Source organism: Hakea prostrata, chromosome 8 (genome assembly GCF_041222555.1).
Source record: "Hakea prostrata isolate BN-2017 chromosome 8, UWA_Hpros_2, whole genome shotgun sequence".
Taxonomy (NCBI): domain Eukaryota; kingdom Viridiplantae; phylum Streptophyta; class Magnoliopsida; order Proteales; family Proteaceae; genus Hakea; species Hakea prostrata.
The window spans coordinates 2,692,034-2,707,123 of record NC_142607.1 but is presented as its reverse complement, the minus strand read 5'-3'; the positions used below and the strand labels follow the sequence as shown (position 1 = coordinate 2,707,123).

General features: G+C 36.1%; 1 protein-coding gene and 1 long non-coding RNA gene across 4 annotated transcripts; one reads left to right on the top strand and one right to left on the bottom strand.

The window, feature by feature from the left end:
* Positions 1 to 761: 761 nt before the first annotated feature.
* Positions 762 to 15,090, bottom strand: LOC149006245 (uncharacterized). 3 transcript variants are annotated; one of them, XR_016175115.1, is made up of 4 exons: positions 14,930 to 15,090; positions 10,899 to 11,019; positions 10,691 to 10,795; positions 762 to 1,268 (listed from the first exon to the last, which is right to left on the bottom strand). It is a non-coding gene; the product is annotated as an uncharacterized LOC149006245 (long non-coding RNA). The 3 variants fall into 3 exon arrangements; XR_016175114.1 differs by lacking the exon at positions 762 to 1,268 and adding an exon at positions 8,819 to 10,543; XR_016175113.1 differs by lacking the exon at positions 762 to 1,268 and having other exon boundaries at positions 8,819 to 10,795.
* On the top strand, positions 7,468 to 8,722 carry LOC149006246 (NAC domain-containing protein 83-like). Its single transcript, XM_089166166.1, has 3 exons — positions 7,468 to 7,648; positions 7,937 to 8,217; positions 8,325 to 8,722. Exons 1-3 carry the CDS (start codon positions 7,468 to 7,470, stop codon positions 8,637 to 8,639), a joined length of 777 nt encoding a protein of 258 aa, XP_089022292.1. The 3' UTR covers positions 8,640 to 8,722.

The window sequence follows — 15,090 nt, the reverse complement described above, 5'->3', positions numbered from 1 at the left end:
GTCCTCGTGTATCATACTTCTTTGGTCAATTTTCCTATCTTTCCCTTTCACCACAATTTTCTTCCTTTCCCTTAAATGATGGAAAAATTGAAAAAAGAAAACCCCTTAATCCTTACGATTTGATCTTTTGTTTGAATTAAGATAGGAACTTTAGAGCTTGAGAAAAGCAATGGAAGAAGGTGGACCCTTTAGTGCAAACATAAACTTACTCCAGTACTGTGACTGACCCAATAGTTGTTCCAAATTGAGAAAATAATCTTGCTTTTAAACCTCTATCAAAGAAAATACCCTATCAATTCAATATATCTGATGGCTTTGATCCTCCCAAAAACACAAAAAAGCATTATATGTGTTATCAAATTTCACTTTCGCCCCGTAAATTATTTGTTCCTATCAAAAGAGTAGACAAATTGTGTGTGGTGACATTTTAAGAAGTGAAATTTGAATTAGACCCTGAAATTCTCTCAACAATAGTAATAATAATCCTATTTCATTTAGTAGGATCAGTTACATGGATCCTTGTTTTCCAATCAGCTCTACTTGAGACTACTAGATACAACGCTAGGTCTTCGTCTTTCTCTATCATACTCAAAATGAATAAGCTAACTATTTGCAGGTTTTATACATGTTGTGTGTTATTTGGAAAATACAAAACTAAAGCCATACATGCATCACTAACAATTCAACAAGGTCCATTAAGCCAACCAAATAGGAGTTTTGTTTGTAAAAGTTCTGACACGCTCAACTTCCATCAAGTGTATTGTTATATAATGGATGTTTGTCATGTTTTAATCTTAGGCTTAGCATTTTTTCAACCCTTAATCATGATCTGCTCCGTCATCTTTCTAACTTATTATCTCTCCTGTCTTGGCTCTCATCTCTTCCGCCCTGTCTTCTTTAGCTCCCTCTGCACCAACTTTACCACTACCACCTGCTATCTCGTCTTGCCTTCTCCTTGATCTATGGTTTTGGCAGAACCGGTTTCACCACAGCCATCTACTTCTCTACACCAACCCAAAATTCATTCCGCTTTACCAAATAATATAGCTATCTGGCCAATTCCCATTTCTGAAAAACATCATCTTTGCTCTTGAATCACATTCCACATCTACTATTGCTTTTCTTTCTTCTAAGATCGCCTCAATGTCCAAAAATCCCATTCTAATCTCAGAAACAATCCCACTATCCGGAGAAAAATTGAACAGCTAAAAACAATACCAACAGAATTCACAAATCCAAAGCCCTTCAATTCCCAAACTCGTCTTTGCCTGAAAATAACAAAAACCCAAAACCAGGGCTTGGACCCATGAATAGCTGTGACTTAGGGTTTTTAAGCGAATATATATATATTGAAAAGAATATAATGAAAAACTTAATGTTGGACGTAGCCTCACATTGAGGTGAATCAGAATAAAATCTATCTCCCTCTTCCTTGTTTTCTATTCAATTGTGTGTGATTGGTTGCTCTAATCCTAACAATAAGGTTCAAACCATTGGTCTGAAAATCCCACATGGGTGGAAACCACCCTTTATTAACAAGGTGCAAGTGCATAAACCACGTGGCAAAAAAGAAAAACCAAAAGCCCAGATTGACCTTGGCGAACTACTTCCTTCTTTGAAAATCATAATTAGTAATAATTACAAAATTATCTTTAAAAATAGTTAAGAGAGCAGGCGAGAGAACAAAAGAGAACCCATGATAGTTAAACAATAGTTAAGTGGGGGAAAAAAAGAAGTTCCATTTTCATTTTAGATTAAATTATCCTCTACTTGGGCACTTCAAAGCTCAATCAGAGCAATCATCTTTAATTATGAAATGTAAATCTTTGTTGACTTTGATTTGAACAACAGTTGTAACTCTACAAGCTAGTATAGAAGCAGAACAAACCAGATCAGCAACTCCCACTAAACAAAAAGCCTAAGACCATATCTACCTTCAACCAATACATAAGAGCAAAAAGTTCCCTGGTTGATGGGTTGAATTCTAGTTCACCTGTTCTGTTTTGGTGGTGCATCATATGCAGATCAAAGCAATTTCTGATTGAACTTAAATATTGAAATTGTGTTTAATCCACATAATTTCACTGATAAAATAAACATATCAAATAAGTTTCCCCATCAATGAAAGGGGAAATTTTCCCAATCCAACCACTGCATTTATTTCCAGGTTTCCATCTAGAATTGCAAGATTAACTTTTGTGGGTTTCTTTTGAAACTCAATTCTCTAGAAGTGAAGCATCATACGGATATTCAATTCTTCAAAACCAACCATCCGCACAAGAAGTGAAGTGGGAGACAACAAGTCATGGTTTTCGTCTGCTTCCCTCATAGATAATCCAGTGGTTCGAAGGAGGTCCTCAAGATTATAAAAACAAATAAGTAAATACAGATAGCCTTTCCTTCTCATATGGGTTTTTCATTAATCTCTTTCTTACTCTAAATGTGTGGATGCCATGCATGTAGTTGATAATTATTTTTAATTCATACAAGACAATTGATGTTGCTTGTGGATCCTTGTCGCCAGAACCATTTAAATATACATACTTGTATTTTCATTCCTTACATCATACATATATATATAATACATGGACATGGACATGTACAAAACAATTAAGGAAGAAAAAAAAATCTTAATCCAACCATTTCTTTCAATATCTCTAAGTTTTCTCGCCGCTTTTCTTTTGGTTTCTTGAATGTTATCATGGGACATTCCCATTTCCCACTTGTGTTTTAAATTGACTTTCCAAGTCTAAGAGAGACGCCAATTCATATTTTTTTTTATATATATATATATATATATATATATATATATAAATAAGATTGTTTATCAATTCAGAGAGAGTGAGAGAGAAAGATAATGACGTGCTGCATAGAGAAGCAATTTTTAACTCAAAAAACAAACACAATAATTGCAGTGTTTGACATTTCCCTTTCGCTCTCTCCTCAAAACCTTGTTCATCGCCCACACGCAAACTACTTTGACTCAAAAACACATCAAAAGATATGGAGAGATCGATCATAAGAGAATCAAAGCAGCCACACCCCAAATTTTGGCTTACGAAACCCAACTTTTCTTCCATTCTTTTGAGTGGGCATGAGACCATTGCGAATCTCCCTCTTTCTCTCTCTCTCTCTCTCTCTCTGTCTTTCCATTCTCTTTCTCTTTCTCTTTCTCTTTCTCTTTCTCTTGCGTAAAGCCATAGCTCGCAAAGTCGCCTTGGTATTTTTTTAATTTTCTCCCACGAAATGGATTCCTTTCTCCTCCTTAATCCTTACGGAATCCAACTTCTTCAATTGTGTCATTTGTGTTTATGGTATCGGTGCCCGTTACCATCAATGTCAATATCAATATAAACCATTTTGCTATCATGACGACTTATATATGTGTGTATCTATGCGATGCGATGCTATATTTATATCTATATATATATACCTAAATAAAGGTTTGTCAATGTTTTGAGAGTCTTTAATTCCAAATTTTGGCTAACCCAACAATCTATTTCACATGAATCTGATGCTCTCGACAAAGCTTGTAATCCAAATTCGAACAATTTCCTTGGTGTGGTTTATGGTACTGTATAAGTAGTGGATCTACCCAATCACTATCAATACGCAATATGATACGAATATAATTACATTACATCAGTTGCAAATCATAAGTCAATTAATTTGGATATTTTGTCAGACATCATATGAATGAACATGACTGCATGAGTAGTAATGTTATCTGTACTTTTTCAAAGCATTTTTCCCTGAAAACAGTAAAGAGAATTAGTTGTCCGTCCTGTGTGAATGACCCCAAGGGTATGAGAATGAGAAGTTGACTCAACAACTCATGCTTCATATCATTCATCTAATGTCAATATTTGAGCTTCTTTTTGCTTCCATGCTAAGCAAATTTTGAAGCTCGCCGCCGGCAGAGGACCTTATGGATTGGTTAGGTGGCAAAAAAGAAAAACCAAGTATGCAACGAGAAGCAACCTTTTTTTCGGGGTATCCAAAACTAGGGGTCGAGGGTAAACTGAATACAGAAGGAGACAGACATTAAAGCTGATGGCTCTCCAAATTATATCCATACTTAAGAGGTCCATTTCACAGTAAATGAGAGGTCAAATGACCTAAAATCAGCTTCCCAATCGTAGTATCACAAATGGACAATCATAAGAGTTAAAAAAAAAACCCAAAATTTATTCTCTCTAGAACAGGGTCAAATAGAGGAAATGGGTTATAATTTTATTGATCAATCATTTATGTCAATTTTATTTATAGCTCAATTATTAGTGTGACAATCATTAATGTGGCATATAGGGAACCTCTCCCCTTGTTGAACTTCTAGTATAACAACAAAGGCATTCAAAGAAATATTGGAAAGGGCATCATTTGAATGTGGCATTTTTGTTACTTACCCAAAATCTGACGTGATGTCCATCATTTTGGAAATACCTTAGGTTCCCATTTCCCTCAAATTAAGGCACCAACCCAACACATAATGCCACTACAGCAATAAGAAAGTACAAAACTACCCCTTCACTTTAGACAGAGAGACAGAGAGAGAGAAGTAAAAGATAGAGTGGATAGATGCTCTATTGGCGTAGATTCCATGAAGAAGCACCGGCTCAAAGCATTTGTAAAAATGGGAAGGACCCCACATAAATTAGGGCATCTCCATCAACGACCATTTATACTCCATATTGGGGACAAATCAATTGGCATATTCTGATATTCCCTCTTTCTCCATCCATATCTTCTTATTCTATCATCCATATGAGAACATGATAAAGAATGAAGCATCAAGCTTTCCTCACGAATCCTCATCAGGACCCACCACTAGATTCGCCCAAGTTCATATATATGTTATTTGAAAATGACACATAGAGATACTTATTGTTTTTACTTCAACTTATTGTCACAAGTTCAACTCTCCCTGATCGTATATGTAATAATTTTCACCCCACCCTCCCTCTAATATAAAGCTATCAATTTTAGAAAGAAATCTTCAATTTGCCACTTGGCCAACTTCATCGGGTCTGAAACATGACTTGACTAATACAATACCATAGAGTTTATATGTCAATAAAATTTAATCACCATTAGACATGATGAAAATTTTTTAGGTATACCTACCCTATTAATATACATATTCCTACAGATGTGTCTTGTGTCCATTTATGATAAATACTAAATCAATATAGATATATCTCATATCATAATATATGGTCAAATACCCAAGAAATACATCCTAATCCTCTCAATATCTTCAAGCTTACTTCTTAATATGAAAAGGAGAATAAAAGAGTGAAAACAAAATAATATCAGCATGTTAACTAAAATGTTTTTGAAAATAGTTTTTTGGACAGAAAAATAAAAAGGGTTTCACTATACGTGCTCTGCACTACCAAAAAGGGGGAGAAGGATAGGGTTGGTAGAAAGCACTAGGGAGTAGGGGCAGTTATGTACTTTTGGAGTAATGAATGGATTGTGGACTTGCGGAGGACTACAGCAGCTCTAAGCATGACACAAGAATGACCTCATCCATTAGGGTCTCTGTTCTGTTCTGTAACATCTTTTGGGTTAAAAATAAGATCATAAATTTCCTTAGGAAAGATAGAAAATACATAAGTACCATGCGTCTCTATTCATATGGAGAGAAAAAATTTCAATCCATATGGTTGAATTCTTGATACATGTCTAATCTCAAAGCAATATCTTCTAATGATTAATGATTTTATGTTTTACTTTAGCTAATTCACTAAAAAAAAAATCTTTCTTTGAAATTGGACATGTGTTAAAGAATTTAATCATGTGAATTCAAAATTTTCCTCACCATACGGTTAAAGGATTCGAACTCACTACTGATATAAAGTTTCCAACCCCTAAATCGATATCCATAGCCCTAAGTTCACAAGATTTCAAGAAAAAATGCAAGATGAAATTAAGCCAGAATTTTACTAGTAGATGCTACATCAACTGTGTGTTAATATTGACGGAAGCCAATATTAGTCCAATAGGCTATACCTATATTATTTTAAATCTACTGCCAAATGTCACTATGCTAATGGCCATACCATAATGAGTCAGCATCACTCTGTAGCATCAAGTGAAGGTGAACCTCAAACTCAGATTCCATCACTTAAATCTAAAACACTACTTAAGTGATTATGTGGATAATAAATAACCAATATCAAACAGCTGACTTTTCTTTCACATTAAAAATAAAATGCATTCACATAGAAGACATGGATTACACATGGGTTTGGGTATAGATATATGGTACATCAAATACTACAGAACGGAATATGACACACCTACTTGACATATCAATGGGAGGTCAAAAATGATTGAAACCAATGACAATCCTGCCCACATTGTTATAAATACATCATTTCATATCAAGTACCGAGTTACAAATACAACTTTTTATGACAAAAATAAAATACTGTAAAACAACCTTCCTATCAGTAATTTTATCGAACACCTTCTATGCAATCTTTACGAACTAAAATATAACAAATAAGTGACACTTGCACATGCACACACCAGTTACGAGAAAGGTGCAGTGGATCCAAACTTTTAATTAATTCGAATTGCTAAATCATTAGCAGAAGTCAGACTTGGTGTTTAAAATTGTTGAGCAGCATAAGCCAATTTTCACCCAATTCACATTCATATATAAAACACACAATGGTGGCAAAATGGCATTTTGCTTCACCTAATGCACAGATTGCTGAGCCCAAAAATATCGATCATTGGATCAAGATTTCAATCTAGATTTTGATCTCAATCACTTATTTTTCAACTGTCAAAATCAAAATTTTAGACCAAGATCTTGATCTAACGATCGAGGTTTTTGCTGAACAAGTCCTGCGGATTAAATGAAGCTCGATCCGACAAAATGACAGGGGGACGAGAGAAGAAAGCGTCAGAGAACACACATGGACTAAAGCTTACAAAATTTGCTTTAAAAGGCGTTTTAAGCTTAAAAAATTGTGTTTTTAACCACTTCGGATTATTCATTATTGGCAGAGTCAGAGCCGCACAGAGTTAGGTTCCTTCATCCTTCCCCAACTCCAATACAAACACAGCGAGGGGAAGGAAAAAAAAAATTCCTATCCCATTTTCTCTCTAAAAGATGCGTCAAAAGGAAGGTTTTGAGTCTCATTTACGCCATGTAGGTCTACTTGTGCTATTCCATTCTCCATCCCCTCCTGCACCATTGCTATAAGAACCGTTCTCTTCTCAAACCCAACCTATCTTTCTTGGTCTCTCTGTCACTCCCTTTTCTTCTTGTACTTCTTCTTCTCCTTTTTTTTCTCCTTGTTCTTATCGTTATTCTGTCTGCCCTTCTCTGTGAATCTGACGATGGAAAGACGCTAAGGTCTCGCGAGACTCCACCGCCCAAACTGAGCTGAGTTTTTAGAGAAATCAGTTCTCCAGGGTGGGTGGGTGAATCTGCAGTTCTGCCTTTAAATGGAGAAGCTTAATTTTGTTAAGAACGGAGTAATTAAACTTCCTCCAGGTTTCAGATTTCATCCTACTGATGAAGAGCTCGTCGTTCATTATCTGAAGCGCAAGGTCTTTTCTTGTCCATTGCCCGCTTCAATCATCCCTGAGGTCGATGTCTGCAAGCATGACCCATGGGATTTGCCAGGTTAGTTCATCTGCTAACCCTAGTTTCAGATTATGATGAAACATAACTTTTGTGGGTCGAGAGGTTCAACACAGTCTCTTGGCTCCAGAAGGGTTTTTTTCTTTTTCTTTTTCTTTTTCTTTTTTGGGTCTGTAAACTACTACCACAAACTTTTACTACAAACTCAAAGCTGATTCAGAAAGGCATTCCTTTTGTTGACCGGTTTCTTTGTGAATTCCTTTTTCTTTTCTTTGAGACAAGAATAATTAAATATGGGGGATTTGCTTCCTTCTCCCCGGTGTGTTTTAGGTGATTTGGAGCAAGAGAGGTACTTCTTCAGCACCATAGAAGCTAAGTATCCAAATGGGAACAGATGCAATAGAGCTACAGGTTCAGGTTATTGGAAGGCCACTGGAATTGACAGGAAAATCATAGCTTCTAACCATGTTGTAGGGATTAAGAAAACCCTAGTTTTCTACCGAGGTAAGCCTCCGCATGGGTCTAGAACGGATTGGATCATGCATGAGTACAGACTTGCTGGCTGTGTAACTGTTCCCTGCGTTTCCCCACAAAACAAAAGCTCTATCCAAGTGAGTTTTACAGTAGAATCCTAATGTTTTAATTTCTTTCTTTCAATTGTGTAATCAATTCAAAGAACCCATTTGTAATTGATTCCAATTCTCCTTTTTTTGGGCAGAGTTCTGCTGCGCAAATGGAAGATTGGGTTCTCTGTCGCATATTTTTTAAGAAGCGAAGTACTAAGAATGATGGGGTTTTCTCACAACCCTCAAAGAAGGAGAACAAAGTTAGGAAAAATGGGTCGGCTCTGCCTAGTTTCATCGATTTCATGATGGTTAGGGACAAGAACGAGTCAGCCCCTGCTCCTTCTTCATCTTCATCCTCGTGTTCAGGTTCAAGTGGAGTTACAGAAGTATGTTCCAGTGGGTCTGACCATGAAGAAAGCAGCAGCTGCAACAGTTTTTCTTCATCTTATTGTAGTAGAGGTCCATGAAAACTTTCAGTTGTTCCTGTAACAAAACTGAGGATTCACAATCCCCACCCGGCAATGAGAATAACAATCATAGTTAAATTTAACACCGATGTTACTTCAATCTGCTTCCCTTGACCATCATGCTCCAGTTCTTATTGTGCAACACACACTAGAGATTCAACAAACCAAATAACAAGATTATCCTCTAAACGTTTAAAGTTACTGTTAAGAACATATGTTGCAGCATTATATCTGTCTGGCTACTCCTGTGAACTGAAAGAACCACTTAATGTCCACTAGCATCTCTTGTTGAAGGCCATTACACAGAAAAAGGGAGAGTTACTCATTGCTGCATGGAATCAAACAGCTTTACCTTGAAAAGGCAAACCATTTTCTACAGAACAGTGTTTTATATAATGTTGGGAGTTGACAGAATAAAAGTAATCGTGCTTCAGTGCTGGCATCAGAAGATGAAAGAAAAGTAAGGAAAGCAGGAGGAAATAGGAAGAAAGAGGGGCATAGATATCTCGTTTGTGGAAAGCAAGAATCTCTGCACATGGGTTTACTTCTCCTTTTCACGGTGGCGAAAAAAACCTAAAGTAAAATTCCTCACAAGAACCCAATTCCTAGAATAATTTTACTATCATGATCGGATTTCCAAGAAACAATCAATCCCCTACTGAAACTACTTGCATCTGCTTTTACTTTGATAATCAAAAGTAATGTTCTTTGTAGTCTCTCTTAATCTGCAACATCCACTTAGCGAACTGTAACTTAAGTCTCCTAAACTTGACATAAAGACCCTTGTTCCTACCCCTTAGAGGTTCCGTTGGAAGGGGAAGAAACCCTTGATGAATGGGAAGAAAGAACATTGGAAGAAGAATGGCTTTTTTTTTTCTTTCTTCTTTTTCTAGTTAGAAGCATGGAAATGGCTAAACATAATCAAAGAAGCAACCTCAGCCTCCAACTGGAACATCTTTACAAGGAAACAATCTAAATCAACCTATTTATGTAGAATCATAACAATCTTAACCTCCCTTGGATCCTTTTGGTCAGCTTGAAAAACACTTCATAACAAGATTATCAGAAACATCACAGTCATCCGACTTCCTAATGACCCAATAAAAATTCAAAGATCACTATCACAACCCAGAACGCCCCCTTACATAGTTACATGTCATGACCCACTCCTTGTGCTAGACAAACAAGGTGGAAAGCATATTACAAATATAAGTTAATGATTTAGATACTTAAATCCCTATGTGACCTGTATATGGTTTAAGTGCTTCACTCAATAAATATAATAATCTTAATAAACAACAGAAGGAATCAAGGAAAATTATTGCCGACCAAAGTTGCTTGTGCTAATGGTTAAAGAATCAAACAAGGCTGTTGGAGTTCTTCACGTCATCCTTTTTAATTACATTTCACCATCAATTTTCAAAGAGATAAGAGAATAATGTAAGAGAGAGAAGAGTACGAAAGTTACCTTGATTATTAATGAATTTGATCACGGAGCTAGGACTTCACCTTTGTCAATCATGGTTAGCCGTCATGGTCATGGTCACGAATCAAGTTATTGATATCATATTGGGCATATGATATGTATTGGTACCCCTGGTAGCTGATACCAATAGGGATTGGGTTTTGAATTAACACTGATACAGATCAAGTAGAGCCAGACCGGTATCATACCAGTATTTGGCAGTAAAAAAAAAGGCCATAGATGATGCTACTTATAACCCTGGCTATGGTATACATTATAAACAACCTTTTAATTGGACTCTTGTAGATTCCCTAAGAAGGTCAAATCACATAAACAAAATAAATTCCAACTGGGTTTCTTATCCCAGAGAGAGAGAGAGCAACCTTGCAATCAGGGAATGTATGTTGACCAGTTACAAGCGCCTATCTCATTTCATGTCCTTAGTAAATTTCAAAAGAGAAGAAAAGAGAGTTTAAACCATCAACAAAGAGAGATTTACAACCATGTAACAAGGACATATCTATTCTTTAACAAAATGCAACTGAAAATATATGGTACTGATTTTGCTTACATATGCCCACTTTACCTGATGAAATATGGCATGGCAAGGATCCACAATCGGTCAATTGTCATGGATGATAGATGTGCTGTAGATACCCAAATCCTCTCTCCATCCCAACCATTATCAGATCTAAAAGTAAAACTTGTGAACTGTCAGACAAGATGATATATCAATCCATAAACTAAATAAGCTGAGAACTGAAACAATCAATTTCAGATTCAGGGTGCTTTACATCAACCAATGAAGCCTGGCTTCAGGTATTTCGGTTGACCTTCACAAAGGAGTTGCTTGAACTGTTATATAGTCAACAGCAAAGGCAGTCTTGCTTGGTTGAATACTGCTCCATCTCATGCCTGTAGAAGTCAGATTGATGAGCTTATTGACACATCACACCCCCAAAGAGAACTGAAACTACGCAATAATAGAAAATAACACAGACAAAGACTATTAATCATGGGCTGCCAACAGTCATGAGCCTATCAGACTCTGATTGTGCAGAACTACAGCAAGATATGATTAAAATAAATAAATAAAGTAAACTAAGCTATAATCAACATTGGGAAGGTCGGAATGTGTTCTGGCAATATATAAATCCTAATCCAGTAGCTTAAACTATTTGTGAGGTAACTCACATGTCTATAGAGCACCAGAAATCCTTCGAGGTATCTAATGTGGGATTATTTTTGCATAGTAACATTATGTACTACAGTAAGTACAGATTAACAGGCATAATGCACACTTCACAGACCAAAAATAAAAAATTATTACAAAATATAAACAGAGTAGGCAATTGAATTCTCTACGTATATGGTCCCCGGTGTTGAATTATAAAGTTAAATATTATCTTCCTTTGATTGAATACGGAAGTAGCAAAGATACCAAACAATGAAAAATGAAATCAGTCAGTAAGGTTCCAAATGACGAATAATGAAACTAGCTCTCCCTTAATTAGCCCAACCTCCACGTTTCTGTTTAGCCAATCATCATTCATGACTTGTAAAACAATTTGACTTCATACGGCTGCACTCTATTCAATTCAAGATGACAATTCAACCATTTTCCAGCAGACTGCAAAATTTCTTTCCCCAGTGATAAAATTACCCCTTTTATTCCTCATCTATGTTGAAGTTAAGCAGTCCATGAAGGGATCTACACATGACCTCACACTCTAGGGATTGATTAATTGACTTTTCATCTTTCACCGATGCTCTGGAGCCCAACAGCATGGAACCCTTAAATCTAGAGTGATATGGAAGTCTTGATTTCTCAAACTGGACTCGATAATTAAATCAACAGCTCAGTCTTCCAAGAAGCGAATTAAAGCTGAACCAGATAACACATAATAACACTTGATCAGAAATATCAGACACAAGAAACTGTGTAGCCAGGGATTCTGTTTTGATAAATGAAAATTTAATTTCTCCTGAAGAATTTTTAAAGCATAGGCATGAGTTGGGTCAGGTGCCAATATACTGATTCTGTTCAGTGTTTCATACAAATCAACCATAAGCATGGTTTTAGAGATCTTGTTGATAACAGCAATATAACAAAACTTAAGAAAGAAACATCAAGGCCTTTACCAATTGTTGTCTTATACAATTCAGAAACTCAAGCAATATAACTGGGTGGGTGAGGATTCTCTTTTTTTTTTTTTTTTTTTTTTTTTTTGGGGGGGGTGTTGGGGGCGAGGGAGGGGAGGGGACAAAGGGAATGGATCGATAAGAAAATCTGAGGGCTTCAATAAATCTTTCCCACCTAAAGAACTGTTTTCAGTAATAGATGCAATTGTAAAAATGATTGAAGAACTTGGGAATCTGACAGATACAAGGTTGGAAACTTGGAACCCACAGAATGGAACTCTAAGCATAAGTCAAAAATTCTTCAGTAGAAAATTCAGTGTACTCTCATAAAATGTAAACATTTTGGAAATATCAAAACGAAAATTAGATTCCAGACAAAAAGAATTGAAATGACTATAAGAACACAAATTCTCCTTGCGAATTGTTTTTAGGGGCTAAATTTTGGCCTACTGGCTTAAATCTTAAATTTCAACCTAACAGAAAGTAGTCTTCTTTTAGGTATAGTTAACAGATGGTATCTTGAGGAAACTAAACTCAAGGATAATGCAGCTTTGACTCGGACCTAAACAAACAAAATGTTGATAAGCAATACCCATGTCTGGAAAAACCTCCTTAATTTGTTCTAAATAACCAAAGACTGGACTCTAATAAATGACCGTCTACTTGAGAGTCCCATCAAGTGAACCTAATAACTTAAGCATAACTAAACCTAGACGACTGGTCACTTATGTAACTGAATTCCCACATAAGCCCCACACAACATAATTCCAGGTATTGTTTAATCTGATCTCTGTATATACAGGAAGAAATTTTGGATAAGTGTACAAAATTCTTTGTAATGAACTTTCGATGAGATCTTAGCAGAAATCTCATCCTAGGTGGTTGGTTATGATCAAATTTCTTTCTATATCATACAGGGTGACTATTGATTGTGTCGATGTATTAACCAACTATTGTTATGGGCTGTTATCATTTTCTAAGTTGAATGGTTACATTCAACGTCCTTTCTTAGACCAATCTTGATATGGACAATCAACTTTCAGTACCCCAGTAAGTTATCTATCTATATTGGATTCCTGATTGACTTATTCATATAGTTTTTTCAGGGTTTAACGGGCACTTCCTGCCTCTTCCTATGTTTAATTTTTTCTTTTTAATTTCCTTCTTTTGCTTTTCCAATTCTCTCTATTACACTTGCTACTGTTTTAGGCCAGTGAAACTCTTCATCAGCTTCCTTTTTTAAGGATTAACCTTGCTGTCGTTATTGCAAATGTTAATCCTTAACTTCTCTTCCCCTTTTTTTTCCTTTTTTTTTTTGGGTAGTAACAGGATGCTTTCAATTAGGTACAATTATCTTTATTCAATGTCTTTTTACCTTTTTTATCTCTTCATTATGATACAGATGATTATAACTGTTATATCAATGCCTTTATCTAGCATGAGGCCCCTTAACTCTTTAATCAGCTCTATCAGCTAGGTCTTCATGATCCAAATCAAACACGACATGTGAGTCGAAAACAAAATCTTTGGGGAACACTTACAAACATTCTAATAGTAAATTAAAACAGAACTTCCGCGATGGTAAGTTCACTTGTCATGGTAAATTCTTGACTAGTCTAGATGCTTTATCTATTAATAATGCTGATCCTATTATTGGCTTGAGGTACCTTCTATGGTGGAGGTTCTTCAAAAAATTTAATCCACACACCTGGTATAAGATGTTTCTTTGGAGGGTTGTGCTTAATGGTCTACCAATTAAGGATAGACTGGGCAAATGGTCTTAGCTAGATGATGTGTGTGGGTTATGTTGTTCATCCACTGAAACATTATGGCATATCCTATTAGGGTGTGCATGGTCGAAACATACTAAACACTGGACTTTTGTGTGGACCTTTGTGTTTGTTTTAACTAAACATACACACTGAGCAGCAGTAGCATATGGAGGAAGATGAAGCAACTCTCTCTTTTGTATTTAGACTGAAGAAAAAGTAATATGTTGACGCAATAACATTTTTGGGTCATGTAGTAGCTGATTTTCATGGAGGAGTCACTGATTTATCCAGGATGCATACTTTCCAACAGCAAACGCTTTCCATAAAGATTTGTCACCCAGCTGCAATTGAGCAAACAATAATAATTCTAAGTTCTCTATCCACATAATTAAGCTAAGATTTCAACTTGAACTCTTTCATTTATGGATTTATTTTCTGCAGCCCAACCTACACCCCACCTGCAACTGAACTCAGGAGGGCCTCATTTATCCTGCCTCACATGGTCCAAAAATCCCTCAAGAGTATATCTAACCATTCTTAAAAGTTAAAACAAAATTTTGATCACCTTTGCTCTTTCAACAAAATCTTTCACGTGCGGGCAACTTTCTAAGAAATCAATGATCAGACTGATCAAAAAATGTAAGAAACACATTTCTTATTGCACCAAAGATAGAAAGGAAGATAACAAATGAAAATTTAAAAATAATCAATAGAATCAACAGAAGACAGTGAACAAGCATTCCGTGTTAACATCCATAAAGCAAGTGAGAAAATTAGCCACTTAAAATGATATTCAACAGAGTGTGGTAAACATGCATTACTCAATAACCTATAAAATATTGGGAGAGCGAATTTATCCATTAACTAACGAAGATGCAAATTGTTTCAAGATTTTCCAATGCAGAGTTCACCTGGTCATGAGAAGGTGGTCGTGGTCCTCATGGAAGATAATCCCCTTGGGGATACGGTGGAGCGTGAGTTCGCTTGCAGAAAACCTAGTTGCAAGAATGCGGTGCGAGGGAGAAAGAGAGAGAAAGGGAACATGAGAAAATAGAGAGCGGAGTTAAGAGTG

Coding starts and splice junctions, on each gene's coding strand:
- LOC149006246 (XM_089166166.1), top strand. CDS start 7,468: ATGGAGAAGCTTAATTTTGTTAAGAACGGAGTAATTAAACTTCCTCCA. Junction 7,649..7,936: donor TGACCCATGGGATTTGCCAG/GTTAGTTCATCT, acceptor GGTGTGTTTTAG/GTGATTTGGAGCAAGAGAGG. Junction 8,218..8,324: donor AAAACAAAAGCTCTATCCAA/GTGAGTTTTACA, acceptor TTTTTTGGGCAG/AGTTCTGCTGCGCAAATGGA.